This window comes from Sinocyclocheilus rhinocerous, unplaced genomic scaffold (genome assembly GCF_001515625.1).
Source record: "Sinocyclocheilus rhinocerous isolate Xijiao unplaced genomic scaffold, SAMN03320098_v1.1 scaffold2468, whole genome shotgun sequence".
NCBI classification, from domain to species: Eukaryota; Metazoa; Chordata; class Actinopteri; order Cypriniformes; family Cyprinidae; genus Sinocyclocheilus; species Sinocyclocheilus rhinocerous.
Window position 1 is genome coordinate 261122 of NW_015655382.1, and position 14896 is coordinate 276017.

The following is a 14896-nucleotide window of genomic DNA, read 5'->3' on the forward strand; positions in this document are numbered from 1 at the left end:
TGAAAGGATTTGTTGTGGAGTGAGGGGAACTAAAATAGCCTAGCTATCTTTACAGTGTTTATTATAATGTTTGTAAACATTTCGCGTCGCCATTAGGCCTTTTCTGAATGAAATAATAAAATGCGACATATACACGACTTATGTTTTTTTCTCTAAAAACACAGTTTCATTTTTATACGCGTATTTTAACCATGCAGCAAACCTTTTAAAATATGTTTATAAATTACTGAAAGAAAGAAAGAAATAAATGACTTTTTAAACAGTTTAACTGATTGTATAAATCGGTCAAAATTCTTACGGTTGGTTAACGGTTAACCGGTTAAAATGAGCATCCCTAGTTCACTTACTGAAAATCAGAGCAAGAAGAAACATGATTATTTTAAAAAGCTTGTTTATTTTTATCTACATTACTGTCTAAATGCTTGGGGTTGGTAAGATTTTTTTTTTTTTTTTTTAAGGAGAAGTCTTTTATGCTCACAAGTCTGCATTTACTTGATCAGAAACACAGTAAAAACAGCAATACTGTGAAATCTTCGAATTTAAAATAACTTTTTTTGTATTTTAATACATGTTAAAATGTAATTTATTCCTGTGATCAAAGCTGTATTTTCAGCATCATTACTCCAGTCTTCAGTGTCACATGATCCTACAGAAATCATTCTAATATGCTGCTTTGCTGCTCAAGAAACATTATTATCAGTGTTGAAAACAGTTTAGCTGCTTAATATTTTTGTGGAAACTGTGATAGACTTTTTCAGGATTGTTTTAAAAAACAGAAAGTTCAATAGAAGAGCATTTATTTAAAATATAAATATTTTGTAACATTATTAATGTATTTACTGTCACTTTTGATCAATTTAATGCGTCCTTGCAGAATAAAAGTTTTTTTAATGCTGACTTACCCCACATTTTATACTTATTATTCATCATATATTTACATAATAATATATTAATTATTTACGAATATTTTATGTATAAGTGCATTGCATTATTCTATAAACACATAGTTTACATAAATGAAATTATTAAATAAACAGTTATTTTTAATAAAATTGTATTGTTATTATATTTTAATTTTAATAATAATAATAGCAGTAACAATTCAGCCTGCTATCCGCTTGTTAAGTCTGACGTCATGTGTCACCGCTTCCGTGTCCAAACGCTCTATCAGATACCACGAGAAAACAACCTTATAAAATGAAATATTCTTCCATGTATTCATCACAGAATATAAAAATAATTAGAATTATAATAAAATTACTTTTCCGTCTGAACAGCTTTACTTTTCCACTGACGTCGATATGATGTCATGGGCTGGGAAAACAGCCAAACATGTTTTTCAACCCTTGAATATCCCGTCTGCTGTGAGCCGCGACCACAGAACACTACAAAGAGATGGCCAGGAAATGCGTTTTCGGCTTTTTCTACTCCAAAACCACTTTCCCTAACCTCAAACTAACCTTGCTACGTGCCGGGAATTTTTGCACTTTAAAGGAATGAGAAACATCAGAGGGGTTAGAGTTTTGCTTGAGGCATGTTATTCCTGAATGCTTCTATGACTTTAGTCAAGATTTATGTAAATATTGGCGTTTATTACTTGTTATATTGGTATAATGTATAATTTCTTGTGTTGACTTACTGAACAACAGAGAATGAAACATGATTCATCTAAAAAGCTTGATTATTTTGACTACACTACCTTTCAAAAGCTGGGGGTCGGTAAGATTTTTGAATGTTTTTGAGAAGGAGAAGTCTCTTATGCCCACAATGTCTGCATTTATTTGATCACAAATACAGTAAAAACACTAATATTGTAAAACACTATTTCTAGTATTATTTACAGGTTTTTTTTAATGCTGATTAACCTCACATTCTATTATTATTATTCATAATATATTAATATAATAATATTAGTTAATATTATTATAATTACATAATACAATATAATATATAATTATATTTATTATGTATAATAATAATAAGTGCATTGCTTTATTCTATAAACACAATTTATATAAATTAAATTCTTATATAAACAGTTATTTTTTAATAAAGTTGTATTACTGTTATTGTTATTATTATATTTACATTTTAATAATAATAAAAGCAGTAACAAAAGCAGCCTTTTACATCATTACAAAGCAAGTACACAAAAATGTATTATATAGATTACGGTCAATAAGATGAACAATATAACTAAAAGTCATTAAAAGTGACCACATGTTGTCAATCAAATCAAAACTGACCCTATTTACTCATTAAAAAAAATAAAATGTTTTGCTTTATTCTGATAATGCCCGCTTTCCACATTACAATTAATTCGCAAAAGACATTATCAAGTCACTCCGTACTAGATATTCCTCCCTAAATATACTGTTTGAATCGAAAAACAAATGGGTTGTGCACAGCACTTCATTTTATTTTCATTGTATAATGCGAGTCATAACCCTGAGTTTTGTAGTTTCTATCCACACACACCTGTGAGCTTCGGCCATTTCAAGCTCCTGTTGAGAGAGTTTAGTCTTAAGAGAGGTGATCTCTTGCTGAAACAGTCTCATTTTCTCTGGCTCGATGCCCTGAGAGCTCATCTGAGCCGCACGGAGCTTCTCCACCTCTGCTTTCAGCTCTGGACACAGAGATTCACAAAATATGAGTTATGTCACACACATTCTTAAAAATATACAAAAAATTGTATATGTAAATGTAAATAATGTAAATAATGTAAATAAAATAATAGTAAAATAAAATATAATAATAATTATTATTATTATTGTATATATACAAAAAATAACTCCACTTAACATAAGTAAAAAAAACAAAAAAAAAACAGACATTTTAATTCCTCTCAGAGGCGGTTCAGAACAGAAATCACTAAGGATGTCCCATTAGTAAATATCCTGCCCTCTAGGGCAGAGGTGTGGCGCAGTGTTTTTATAACACACCCTTCTTGACGAGTATGACAGCTGACGGACAGACAGAATAAAGAGCTGTAACCGTTACGGACCTCGGATCAGTTTGGCGTTGGTGTCCTCGTTGACTTTGGCTATGTTAATGATCATTCGAGCTTGCTGGGCGTAGCGTAACGTGCTCAGGCTCTCATCCATGTTACTGGCTGCAGGGCTCAGGGTGGCGATCATAGCCGTCTTGGAGTTTCCACCGAGGCTTTCCTTCAGTAACCTGAACACAAGAGGGAGCTGGAGCACTTCTGCTGCTTTTGTCAGCAAAATATCTTGCATGTTGTGCCATATTTTACATTTCATGAAAATTTAATAAATGTTGCTGGTATTATTGTGCACAATTTATTAGTACCCTTTTTGTTAGTGCCCAATCTTTCATTAAATGTTTATTTATTCCTTTTTTATTTAAATTACTATTTTGGGAAATTAACATTTCATTTTTTTATGTAATGCTGCGCTTCTGAAACAATTTTCCCCTTTTTGCTGAGTAAACAAAGGCCACACTGGTGTGACATTATTATTATTATTATATAAGTTACATTTATTTAATAATGTAACTACATAAATTTAAGTTAAGTTTTTTTTTTTTTGCAGCACTTCTAAAATTATTTTCCACTTTGGTCAAGCAAACAAACATATAATAAAATGTATAGACATATCTAAAATCAAGAAAATATTTATGCAATTACTTTATAAACATCATTACTGTTGTTGTTGTTGTTATTACATAAATGTAATTTATGTAATGTAACTACAGAAATTAAATATAAATATAATTGTATTTTATTATTATTATTATTAATATATTAGAAAATTATCTAACATTTTTATCAATACAATATTATCAATAATGACAATAATATTAACCAATCATTTTATAGTTTACTCGAACAAAGAGTATTTCCTTCTTTTGAAGAAATATTTTAGAACAACTAGAGACAAAGAAAAAAATAATTTCTGTGTATTTTCTTGGTATGAATGGGCGGGGGATGAATTAAATTAAATAAAATCCCACTGAAATTCCTTTTAGCTTAAATGTTTAATATGAATAAATAGTGCTCATAAATGGCTGCTGAGGTAGTTTTCTCAAGTGAAGCGAGTTGAGGCTTGGACCCGGAAACAGCGCTTCTACGTCACCACTTAACAACCGAATTACAAAGCAAGTACACAAAAAGTGATTATACCGATTACTGTCAATACTGAACAATATAATTAAGAGTGACTAAAAGTGACCACAGGTTGTCAATCAAATCAAAACTTACCCCATTTACTCATATATATATATATATATATTTCTGCTTTATTCTGATAACGCCTGCTTTCAACATTACAATGAATTCCCGAAAGACATAATCAAGTCTCTCCATACTAGATATTCCTCAAATATACTGTTTGATTTGAAAATCAAACGGGTTGTGAACAGCGCTTTCTTTTATTTTCAATGTATAATGCGAGTCATAACCCTGAGTTTTGTAGTTTATATCCACACACCTGTGAGCCTCGGCCATTTCATGCTCCTGTTGAGAGAGTTTAGTCTTAAGAGAGGCGATCTCTTGCTGAAACGGTCTCATTTTCTCGGGTTCGATGCCTTGAGAGCTCATCTGAGCCGCACGGAGCTTCTCCACCTCTGCTTTCAGCTCTGGACACAGAGATTCACAAAATATGAGTTATGTCACACACATTCTTAAAAATATACAAAAAATTGTATATGTAAATGTAAATAATGTAAATAATGTAAATAAAATAATAGTAAAATAAAATATAATAATAATAATATTATCAATAATGACAATAATATTAACCAATCATTTTATAGTTTACTCGAACAAAGAGTATTTCCTTCTTTTGAAGAAATATTTTAGAACAACTAGAGACAAAGAAAAAAATAATTTCTGTGTATTTTCTTGGTATGAATGGGCGGGGGATGAATTAAATTAAATAAAATCCCACTGAAATTCCTTGACATCAGGGCCTTGGAAATGTATTACATTGCTGAAGCTGTGTTGTTGTTGTTGTTGTTTTAATTCAAACATACAAAACTGCAATGAAATACAAAATACAAATTCATAAGCAAAAGCTTCTCACCATGTGAGCACTGACTCTCTGTACGGGGTGAAGACTTTCTTTCTGCTCTGAGCCTGTTCTGAGAGTGACGAGATCACCTTTCCCAGCGTGAGCAGAGACTTGTTGATACTCGCTCCCTCCTGGGAAAAATAAATAAATTCACATTACAAATATCTCAGATTTAAGATTTCATGATATATTGCATTATTTGGTAAAATATTGCAATCCAATTCACCGCTATTTAACGTACAGAACAGTAAGCAGCAGAATGCACTGTGGGTAATCATGACACAGGATAAACAGAGCTACTGCATGCTGGATTACCCTGAGCCGGTCTCCACTGGTCTGGGCTGAAGTACAGCGCTCACTTCCTGCCAAATCCACCAGATTTATCCGGCTGGTGATGCAGTGATCGTGCTCCTCTTCCTCCACAAACTCCGTCTGTGCACATGAAAACACCATCATATAACTAGAACTATCACAAACGCATCATTAAATTATTCATATGTTGGCTGAAGTAAAAGTAGCCTCTCACTGCAAATAAACCTGAGGGGCTTACTTTAGTTTGCGTCATGACCAGAGTGAAAACAGAGTGTGATCTGGAGCTTTTATCGTTCATGCCGGTGGCAGCTGTGGCTCTCTGTTTGTTACCGAGTTCAAGCCAAGTCTGTGAAGTTGGGGGAGGGAAAATGTATTAAATGGTAAGAACAAAAATAATATGTAATTAATTATAAAATGTGAACTGACACCTTAAGTTACCTGAATATCAGCATAAGATGTGACTACGTTCCTGAAAGACAGCATAGAGATTAGCACAAAACAAAAAATACAATTAAATAAAATTACGTTTAAAAAACACAACACAACAAAGGAAAAGAAATCAAAACCAAAAAACGAAACACAACTAAAACAAAAAAACTAAATAAAATAACATTATGAAATAACAAAATAAAATAAAACCAAAAGACAACCAAAGAAACAACATAAAATAAAACACAACAAAATAACAAAACCACAAGACAACAAAATAAACCAAAAAAAACAACAAAATAAAATAAAACAAAAACAACAAAACAAAAATAAAAAACATAACAAGAAAACAAAACAAAAAACAATAACATAAAAAAACCACAAGACAACAAAATAAACAAAACAAATAAAAAAAACAACACAACAAAATAACATAAAAAAACTTCAAGACAACAAAATAAAATAAAACAAAAACAACAAAACAAAAATAAAAAAACATAAAATAAGAAAACAAAACAAAAAACAATAACATAAAAAACCACAAGACAACAAAATGACCCAAAAACATCATCAAATAAAATACAAAAACAACAAAACAAAATAAGTAATTGAAATACTTGTAAATCAAATATATATATATATATTTCTTTTGAGATTTTAATTCATTTTAATTAGGTTTTATACACTTAGAAAGACAGTCATTGTATGACTTTTTAAATGAACAAATATTTACACTACAATTTGCCTCAAAACAACATGCCACCAAAATAAAAGTAGAAAAACATTTCTTACCTTGAACTAAAGGGTCTAACTCGAACTGCGACAGTGACAGCACTGTTCTCCATCTTCAGCTCTTGGGGTCGTAGAGCACTTGTTCTGCTCACAGCTTCCAGAGGAGCATGTCCTTCAGCAGGAGCAGCTCTAGAAACAACTGTTCCTCCATGAGCTGTGGAGCTCATTAAGGCTGTGGGTCTCCTCACCTGTGCTGAACAAGACAACAAAATAAAATAAAACAAAAACAACAAAACAAAAATAAAAAAACATAAAATAAGAAAACAAAACAAAAAACAATAACATAAAAAACCACAAGACAACAAAATGACCCAAAAACATCATCAAATAAAATACAAAAACAACAAAACAAAATAAAAAACAACATAAAATAACAAAAAAACATAACAAAAAAAACACAAGACAACAAAATAAACCAAAAAATAATAAAAAAAACAATATAACAAAAAAAAAAACATAAAATAACAAAAAACAACAACACAACAAAACTAAAGAAAAACAAAACAAGACAAAAAAAAATAGAGAATTCCATGGCCATAGTAATCCTGGCATTTAAATGAAATGTTTGCTTACGTGGACAGGTCTGCAACATAAGGCCCGTAGACAGGATGTTCTCTCACACGCAGCTGGAAAAGCCAAGAAAAGGACTGAATTGCTGAACAGATCAATAAGGAAGACAGATAAACTACAAGACATTTGTAACATTTAATTTGTTTTATTGAGTTGTTGCACATACAGGCATTTTCTTCTGGTTTTGTTCGTCCCTTGCCACCAGCAAATCGTGGATTTTCTCATTGTACACCTCAAAATAGCTCATCTCCAGATGGCAGGAGATCTTGAATATAAATAAACCTGCATTTAGAACGGTCAAACAAGCTATATTTATAATTCAATCATAAATTGTAAATGAATAATCATCATATGGGGTAGTAACCTCTTTGGTTTCAGTTCTGGACAATCTCGAGAAAAGTTCCTTGCAGAATCTGGGAATAACGCCAGCCTCTTCACCAAAACCCATCATACTAGAAAACATCCAAAATGGCACTTTAAAAATATCAATCTGATTCTGAATAGTTATTATTATTAGTACATTTATAAAAAATGCGGTTTCAAAGAGAATCGTCACTTACGTGTAGGACTTTCCAGAACCCGTTTGGCCGTATGCAAAAAGACACGTGTTAAATCCCTCGAATGCTCTTTCAAGCAAGGGCCGAGCCAGTTTTTCATAAACCATCTGCTGACTGGCAAAACTTGCATCCGATTCATTGATAGAGCAAAAAGAGAAGTCAAAGGTAAATGTGTAGTTTTGTTTAGTATCTGGATGTTGCACAACAGTTTCTTGGTTGTTCATGAAGATCACCTGACGGGTTTTCTCATTCTTCTCCCTGTGGACACACACAAAAAAATTAAAAATAAATAGCGAAACTTTTAGTACAAGTAAGTGGCACTTTGCACAATAATATTAAAATATAATGATATTAATAAAATAGTATATATATAAAAATAAGGCTGTGGGTCTCCTCGCCTGTGCTGAACGTGAGGCGGGTGTCATGTGCCTATTTAAACCACCAATCTGAACCCTCTCACCGCTTGCTCCACATGTGGGTCTCATGGTGTCAGTGCTCATCTGCGGTGGCTTCTGTCTTGCTGCTGCAGCTGTGTGTTTGGTAGCTGTGGGTCTAGATGCACCTTTACCAGCCAGCCTCTCAAAGACGTCTCTCTTGACGCTTAATTTCTCAAACTGGGTTCTTCTTGTAGGTGTTGAAGCGGTTTTACCCTCATCGTGGGTGGCGCTGACCTTCTCGGAGCTTGTTTTCTGAGCACTCCATGAGGTTTTCCCAGGTGTTTTGATGGTTTCGTGGGTCTCTCTTGCTGGATTGGGTTCGGTCAGGACTTTGGTTCTGGTGCGGCGCTTAAGGGTCAGGCGTTTCTCTCCTCTTTGGTTCTCCTGTGTGGTTTCTTCATGGTGGTTTGCAGTGGTTCTGCTGCTGGGTTTTCTGTGAAGAGTGAGTCTGACACCAGAGGATGGTGTTTTAAATGGGTTTTCTCCACATTTTGTGAGTGCTGAGATCACATAGGTCCTGTTTACTTCTTTGGTTTTATTAAAAGACGATGTGGTCTCTACTTCTTTTGATCCATCCATCATTGTATGGGTCCAAAAAAAAAGCCTTTTGACTATAAGATTGTCGACTATTGTAAATTGTCGCAAATGTACTTCAGTCCACAAATGTAATTGTTGTATAATAACGAGTACACTGAGGTGAATAACCTGTCAAATGACTTAAAAATAACGTTACATGTTTACGTGAACCCATAACTAAAACTGACCTGGAAGTGTTGATGTCCTGTTTTCTAGAAACGCAGTCCTTCTAGTTTACTACCGTTCCGACGGTAAGAAAGTAACCGACTGAACGCCGCCTCAAAGCGTCAATAAAAACAACAACTCGCTGTCTGCTCACCGCCATACTGCCGCTCTAATTCAAAACCTGCAGGCGTGCTGTGATTGGTCCGCTCAGGCTGACGCAAAGGCGCATAGTAACGCTCATCTACCAACAGATGGCGGTGTCTAATAGAGTTACACGAGTGAATCTCTCCAAGCCAAACAATAACGAGTGGTTTCATCCGAAAAAAGAGTGTGTCTGTGTGTGTGCGTATATATATATATATATATATAGGGTACGGAAAGTATTCAGACCCCCTTAAATTTTTCACTCTTTGTTATATTGCAGCCATTTGCTAAAATCATTTAAGTTAATTTTTTTTCCTCATTAATGTACACACAGCACCCCATATTGACAGAAAAACACACAATTGTTGACATTTTTGCAGATTTATTAAAAAAGAAAAACTGAAATATCACACGGTCCTAAGTATTCAGACCCTTTGCTCAATATTTAGTAGAAGCACCCTTTTGATCTAATACAGCCATGACCCTTTTGGGAAAGATGCAACAAGTTTTTCACACCTGGATTTGGGGATCCTCTGCCATTCCTCCTTGCAAATCCTCTCCAGTTCTGTCAGGTTGGACGGTAAACGTTGGTGGACAGCCATTTTTAGGTCTCTCCAGAGATGCTCAATTGGGTTTAAGTCAGGACTCTGGCTGGGCCATTCAAGAACAGTCACAGAGTTGTTGTGAAGCCACTCCTTCATTATTTTAGCTGTGTGCTTAGGGTCATTGTCTTGTTGGAAGGTAAACCTTCGGCCCAGTCTGAGGTCCTGAGCACTCTGGAGAAGGTTTTAGTCCAGGATATCCCTGTACTTGGCCGCATTCAGTATAAATTACATAAAAGGGTTAAACAATTAAGACTAATGAATGCTGTCAAAATTACAATATGCATAAAAATTAAGAAAAAAATGATCATTATTTTGGATGCTTGTCTTACAGCTTAGCTTGAAAACAGGTCCAAATGATGTCATTAACTGGGTCTCACCATTTCATTCTTATTTTTTTAACAAAAGGGGAAATCATGCAGTAACAGGGTTGTATAAACCAAATATTATGTTTGTTGGGTTACACTTTATTTCGATAGTCCACTTTAGACATTCTACTAACTATAAGTAACTTTGTAACTACATGTCGTGTGTGTGTGTGTGTATAAACACAGCATATATTATATATATTAAACTGTACAACATTTTACTGCCTCTATGCTGATTTAATTAATAATAATAAACCTTTATTGATGTGCAGCTTCGTTTTCTTTTAATTACATCATTACTTTAAAAAAAAATTTAATTAAAAACTGTATTTATATTCAATTTGCAGTTAAACTTTACTGTAGAAAATGCTGAAACAAAAAACCTAACTTTCAAGGTGATTCACACACACACACACACGTATATATAGTCAAATTTGACTTTCTCTGCTAATTTTAATGGTAATCTTTACAGTAAAATTACATGTATTGTCCTATAAAATATCATAAATGTATAAGGCACAGTAAGCAATTAACAGGTTTTTAATCCTAGTGTTGTTATATACTTTCCCATCAACATTACTGATATTTCTACCATGTGGGTTGACGTTATTATGGTGTGTGTACTGTGTAATTATCAGAAGAGACATTTTCTTCATTCACTTGTAGCATTTATTGAAAATACAAATTATAAAAGCAGCAACAAAACATTTACTAATAAATGGATGTGCTTGTTATTTGTTGGCAGATGGTCTGTCATGCTTCCTGATGATGTCGATGAGGTTGCTCTTGGATACGAGGATGTCTTCTGCACGGCTGCTCCTCTGTCTGGCTCTCCTCTGCTGTTCGTGCAGATGTGGCGAGTCGAGGAGCTGTGGCGGCAGGATGGAGCCCGTGGGTTTCACTCGGTTCACAATGTCCAGAAACAGCCACTTGTTGTTGTTATCCATGAACGTGATGGCGGTGCCTCTGTGGCCCAGCCGACCCGCTCAACCAATCTGAATGATTCCTTAAAGAAATGAGAAGCACCAGTGTATTCATGAAGCACGTCATACCTGATGAACATACTCATCCATGTTAGCTGGCATGTCAAAGTTCACTACCAGCTTCACATTGACCAGGTCCAGTCCTCTACCGAGAATCCCAGTGCTGACCACCACTTCAAACTGGCCCTCGAGAAGACCCTAAAAACAATATTTCATCCAGAATTATTGATTTATTTAATATGAATAAATTCATATTTATTCATAGTTTTTTTAACATTTTAATGCACAATAATTAAAAAAATATTAAATATAAAAAATACCAACAAATATATTAAATATAATATAATATTTTTAAGATATTTTTTCATTACCTTTACAATTTTGTTGCGTTCCCACTGCAGCTTGTCCGAGTGGATCGCGACTGCGTTCAATCCCATGACCTTTTGCACAGCTTCACACAGCAAATCAGCCCCAAGTTTGCAGTCCACGAACACAACTACTGGTGGCTGGTAAAGCTTTCTGTCCTGTGAGCACACACACACACACAAGATCACAATGTAGATCATATTCTAATGAAAACAAACCCACAAATATGCGCCATTCATATTAAATTCACAGTGTAAAAAAAAAAAAAAAAGCAGTTTAATTCCAGTACTTACAATTCTGATAATTTACTTAAATGATTTTAGCAAATGGCTGCAATATAACAAAGAGTGAAAAATTTAAGGGGGTCTGAATACTTTCCGTACCCACTGTATATCGTTAAAATATATTTTTATTTGTATATTTTATTCATTATATTTATTATGTTAGTTAAATATTTTATATATGGACATAAATATATAATTTTGTGTATGTATATTGTGTGTGTGTGTGTGTGTGTGTGTGTGTATAAACACAGCATATATTATATATATTAAACTATACAACATTTTACTGCCTCTATGCTGATTTAATTAATAATAATAAACCTTTATTGATGTGCAGCTTCGTTTTCTTTTAATTACATCAATCATTTAAAAAAAAATTTAATTAAAAACTGTATTTATATTCAATTTGCAGTTAAACTTTACTGTAGAAAATGCTGAAACAAAAAACCTAACTTTCAAGGTGATTCACACACACACACACACGTATATATAGTCAAATTTGACTTTCTCTGCTAATTTTAATGGTAATCTTTACAGTAAAATTACATGTATTGTCCTATAAAATATCATAAATGTATAAGGCACAGTAAGCAATTAACAGGTTTTTAATCCTAGTGTTGTTATATACTTTCCCATCAACATTACTGATATTTCTACCATGTGGGTTGACGTTATTATGGTGTGTGTACTGTGTAATTATCAGAAGAGACATTTTCTTCATTCACTTGTAGCATTTATTGAAAATACAAATTATAAAAGCAGCAACAAAACATTTACTAATAAATGGATGTGCTTGTTATTTGTTGGCAGATGGTCTGTCATGCTTCCTGATGATGTCGATGAGGTTGCTCTTGGATACGAGGATGTCTTCTGCACGGCTGCTCCTCTGTCTGGCTCTCCTCTGCTGTTCGTGCAGATGTGGCGAGTCGAGGAGCTGTGGCGGCAGGATGGAGCCCGTGGGTTTCACTCGGTTCACAATGTCCAGAAACAGCCACTTGTTGTTGTTATCCATGAACGTGATGGCGGTGCCTCTGTGGCCCAGCCGACCCGCTCAACCAATCTGAATGATTCCTTAAAGAAATGAGAAGCACCAGTGTATTCATGAAGCACGTCATACCTGATGAACATACTCATCCATGTTAGCTGGCATGTCAAAGTTCACTACCAGCTTCACATTGACCAGGTCCAGTCCTCTACCGAGAATCCCAGTGCTGACCACCACTTCAAACTGGCCCTCGAGAAGACCCTAAAAACAATATTTCATCCAGAATTATTGATTTATTTAATATGAATAAATTCATATTTATTCATAGTTTTTTTTAACATTTTAATGCACAATAATTAAAAAAATATTAAATATAAAAAATACCAACAAATATATTAAATATAATATAATATTTTTAAGATATTTTTTCATTACCTTTACAATTTTGTTGCGTTCCCACTGCAGCTTGTCCGAGTGGATCGCGACTGCGTTCAATCCCATGACCTTTTGCACAGCTTCACACAGCAAATCAGCCCCAAGTTTGCAGTCCACGAACACAACTACTGGTGGCTGGTAAAGCTTTCTGTCCTGTGAGCACACACACACACACAAGATCACAATGTAGATCATATTCTAATGAAAACAAACCCACAAATATGCGCCATTCATATTAAATTCACAGTGTAAAAAAAAAAAAAAAAGCAGTTTCATTCCAGTACTTACAATTCTGATATTTGATATTTAAATATGTAAAAATATTAAATAAAAATGATTTTAAAAATAATTTGAGCAATAATATTTGTTCCTGTTTTTGATGGACAATAATTATAAAACATTCATTATAATATTAATACATAATATATTTATGTATTTATTTATTCATTTAATTTCACATGTATGAATTTCTGATGAACAATTATTCTAAAATATAATGTAATATAATATAATATTTATAAACAGTTTGTTTTTGTTTGATTATTTCTTCAATATTTATGAATTCATATTTATCAACTGTTAATATATTTTTTATGGACACTTAAAATGAAATGTAAAGTTTTATATTCATATTTCTAAATATGAACTTATTTATCAATTGTTCTTTCATATTAATGGACAATTATTCTACATTATTAAATATATTATTAATAAAGAATTGTGTTTATTTATTTACTTTTTCATATTCAATTTCATATTCATGAATACATATTTACCATTTATGTTATTTCATATTTCTGATGGACAATTGTTCTAAAATATTCAATATAATATTAAATACAGACTCTCATATTTATTAGTTATTTAATATTGTTGGTGGACAATTGTTCTAAGATGTCAAATATATATTATAGTATTATTATACATTAAAATATAAATATACAATATTTATTTGTTTTAATTGACAATTTCTTGGGGGCAGTCATTTTATTTCCACGGCCTGTGATTTATAAATGCTCCATTTCCTGCTCTCGGTCTCTGGTAAGAGCTGTTGCTAGTTTTCCTGGAGCAAAGCCATTTGAGGTCCCACCCATTTCCTCTGGAGAGGAGGGCTAAGATTGCCCTATAGACTTCCACTCTAACTGCATTTCTGTCAACAAGCTAGTCGACAGAAGCTTTCAATTCAGATGATTTTGTAGTTAAATCTGAATGCTTTTAAATCAACTTCCTGTTGTCACTGATGAATCGTACATAACACCAAAATACAGTAACACGTGCAAGTAAATGTGAATGTGGTTTCTACAGTATACTTACATTTAAAATCTCAAAGAGCTTCTTTTTCTTTGACGGCTCCTCCACCCAGAGGACTATCTGACGGACGTTGGCGCAGGGTTGGTTCTTCTGCCCGATGGTAATGCTCACAGGGTCACGGGTGAGACGGGCCGCTAGCTGTTCTGTTCCTGTGGGAATGGTGGCTGAAGTCAACAGTGTCTGATGCTCTTCAGGGACCTGTTGCTGGAATCCCATCTTCAGCATGGTATCTGCCTTTGGAGTTTTTGAGAATGATATTCATAATAACACTGGTTAAAATATGTATAAATAATAAATAAAACATAAAAGAATGATACATAAATAAATGTATTAATCAATAATCGTATTGTATTAGCCCTACAGTTACAGCATGAAATATTATTTAAACCTTACTATTAGAAATATTATTATTTAAATTATATTATTATATAATATTTTATTTTATCTCACAATTCTGACTTTTTTTCTCGCAAATGCAAGTTTATATCTCCTAACTCGGACTTTATAACTCGACTTAACTCAAAAATAGTGAGTTTGTCAAATCTGAGGG

General features: G+C 33.3%; 3 protein-coding genes across 3 annotated transcripts in view; all 3 read right to left on the bottom strand.

Annotated features, from left to right (window-relative positions):
• Positions 1-8706, bottom strand: part of LOC107717989 (kinesin-like protein KIF14) — a 26106-nt gene extending 17400 nt beyond the window's left edge. The window contains exons 1-11 of the mRNA XM_016524905.1: positions 8120-8706; positions 7694-7948; positions 7498-7585; positions 7300-7398; positions 7137-7189; positions 5781-5811; positions 5581-5688; positions 5346-5462; positions 5043-5161; positions 3005-3177; positions 2479-2626 (exon numbers count right to left, since the gene is read on the bottom strand). Of these exons, the coding sequence (XP_016380391.1) occupies positions 2479-2626; positions 3005-3177; positions 5043-5161; positions 5346-5462; positions 5581-5688; positions 5781-5811; positions 7137-7189; positions 7300-7398; positions 7498-7585; positions 7694-7948; positions 8120-8706 (1778 nt within the window). The remainder of the gene's footprint in view (positions 1-2478; positions 2627-3004; positions 3178-5042; positions 5162-5345; positions 5463-5580; positions 5689-5780; positions 5812-7136; positions 7190-7299; positions 7399-7497; positions 7586-7693; positions 7949-8119) is intronic.
• A 2021-nt stretch (positions 8707-10727) lies between these two features.
• On the bottom strand, positions 10728-11546 carry LOC107717971 (probable ATP-dependent RNA helicase DDX59). Its single transcript, XM_016524878.1, has 3 exons — positions 11337-11546; positions 11083-11163; positions 10728-10988 (listed from the first exon to the last, which is right to left on the bottom strand). Exons 1-3 carry the CDS (start codon positions 11529-11531, stop codon positions 10890-10892), a joined length of 375 nt encoding a protein of 124 aa, XP_016380364.1. The 5' UTR covers positions 11532-11546; the 3' UTR covers positions 10728-10889.
• An 865-nt stretch (positions 11547-12411) lies between these two features.
• LOC107717990 (probable ATP-dependent RNA helicase DDX59) overlaps positions 12412-14896 on the bottom strand; it is a 4888-nt gene continuing 2403 nt past the window's right edge. Inside the window, 4 exon segments of the mRNA XM_016524906.1 lie at positions 12412-12675; positions 12733-12861; positions 13036-13188; positions 14350-14580. Of these exon segments, the coding sequence (XP_016380392.1) occupies positions 12412-12675; positions 12733-12861; positions 13036-13188; positions 14350-14580 (777 nt within the window).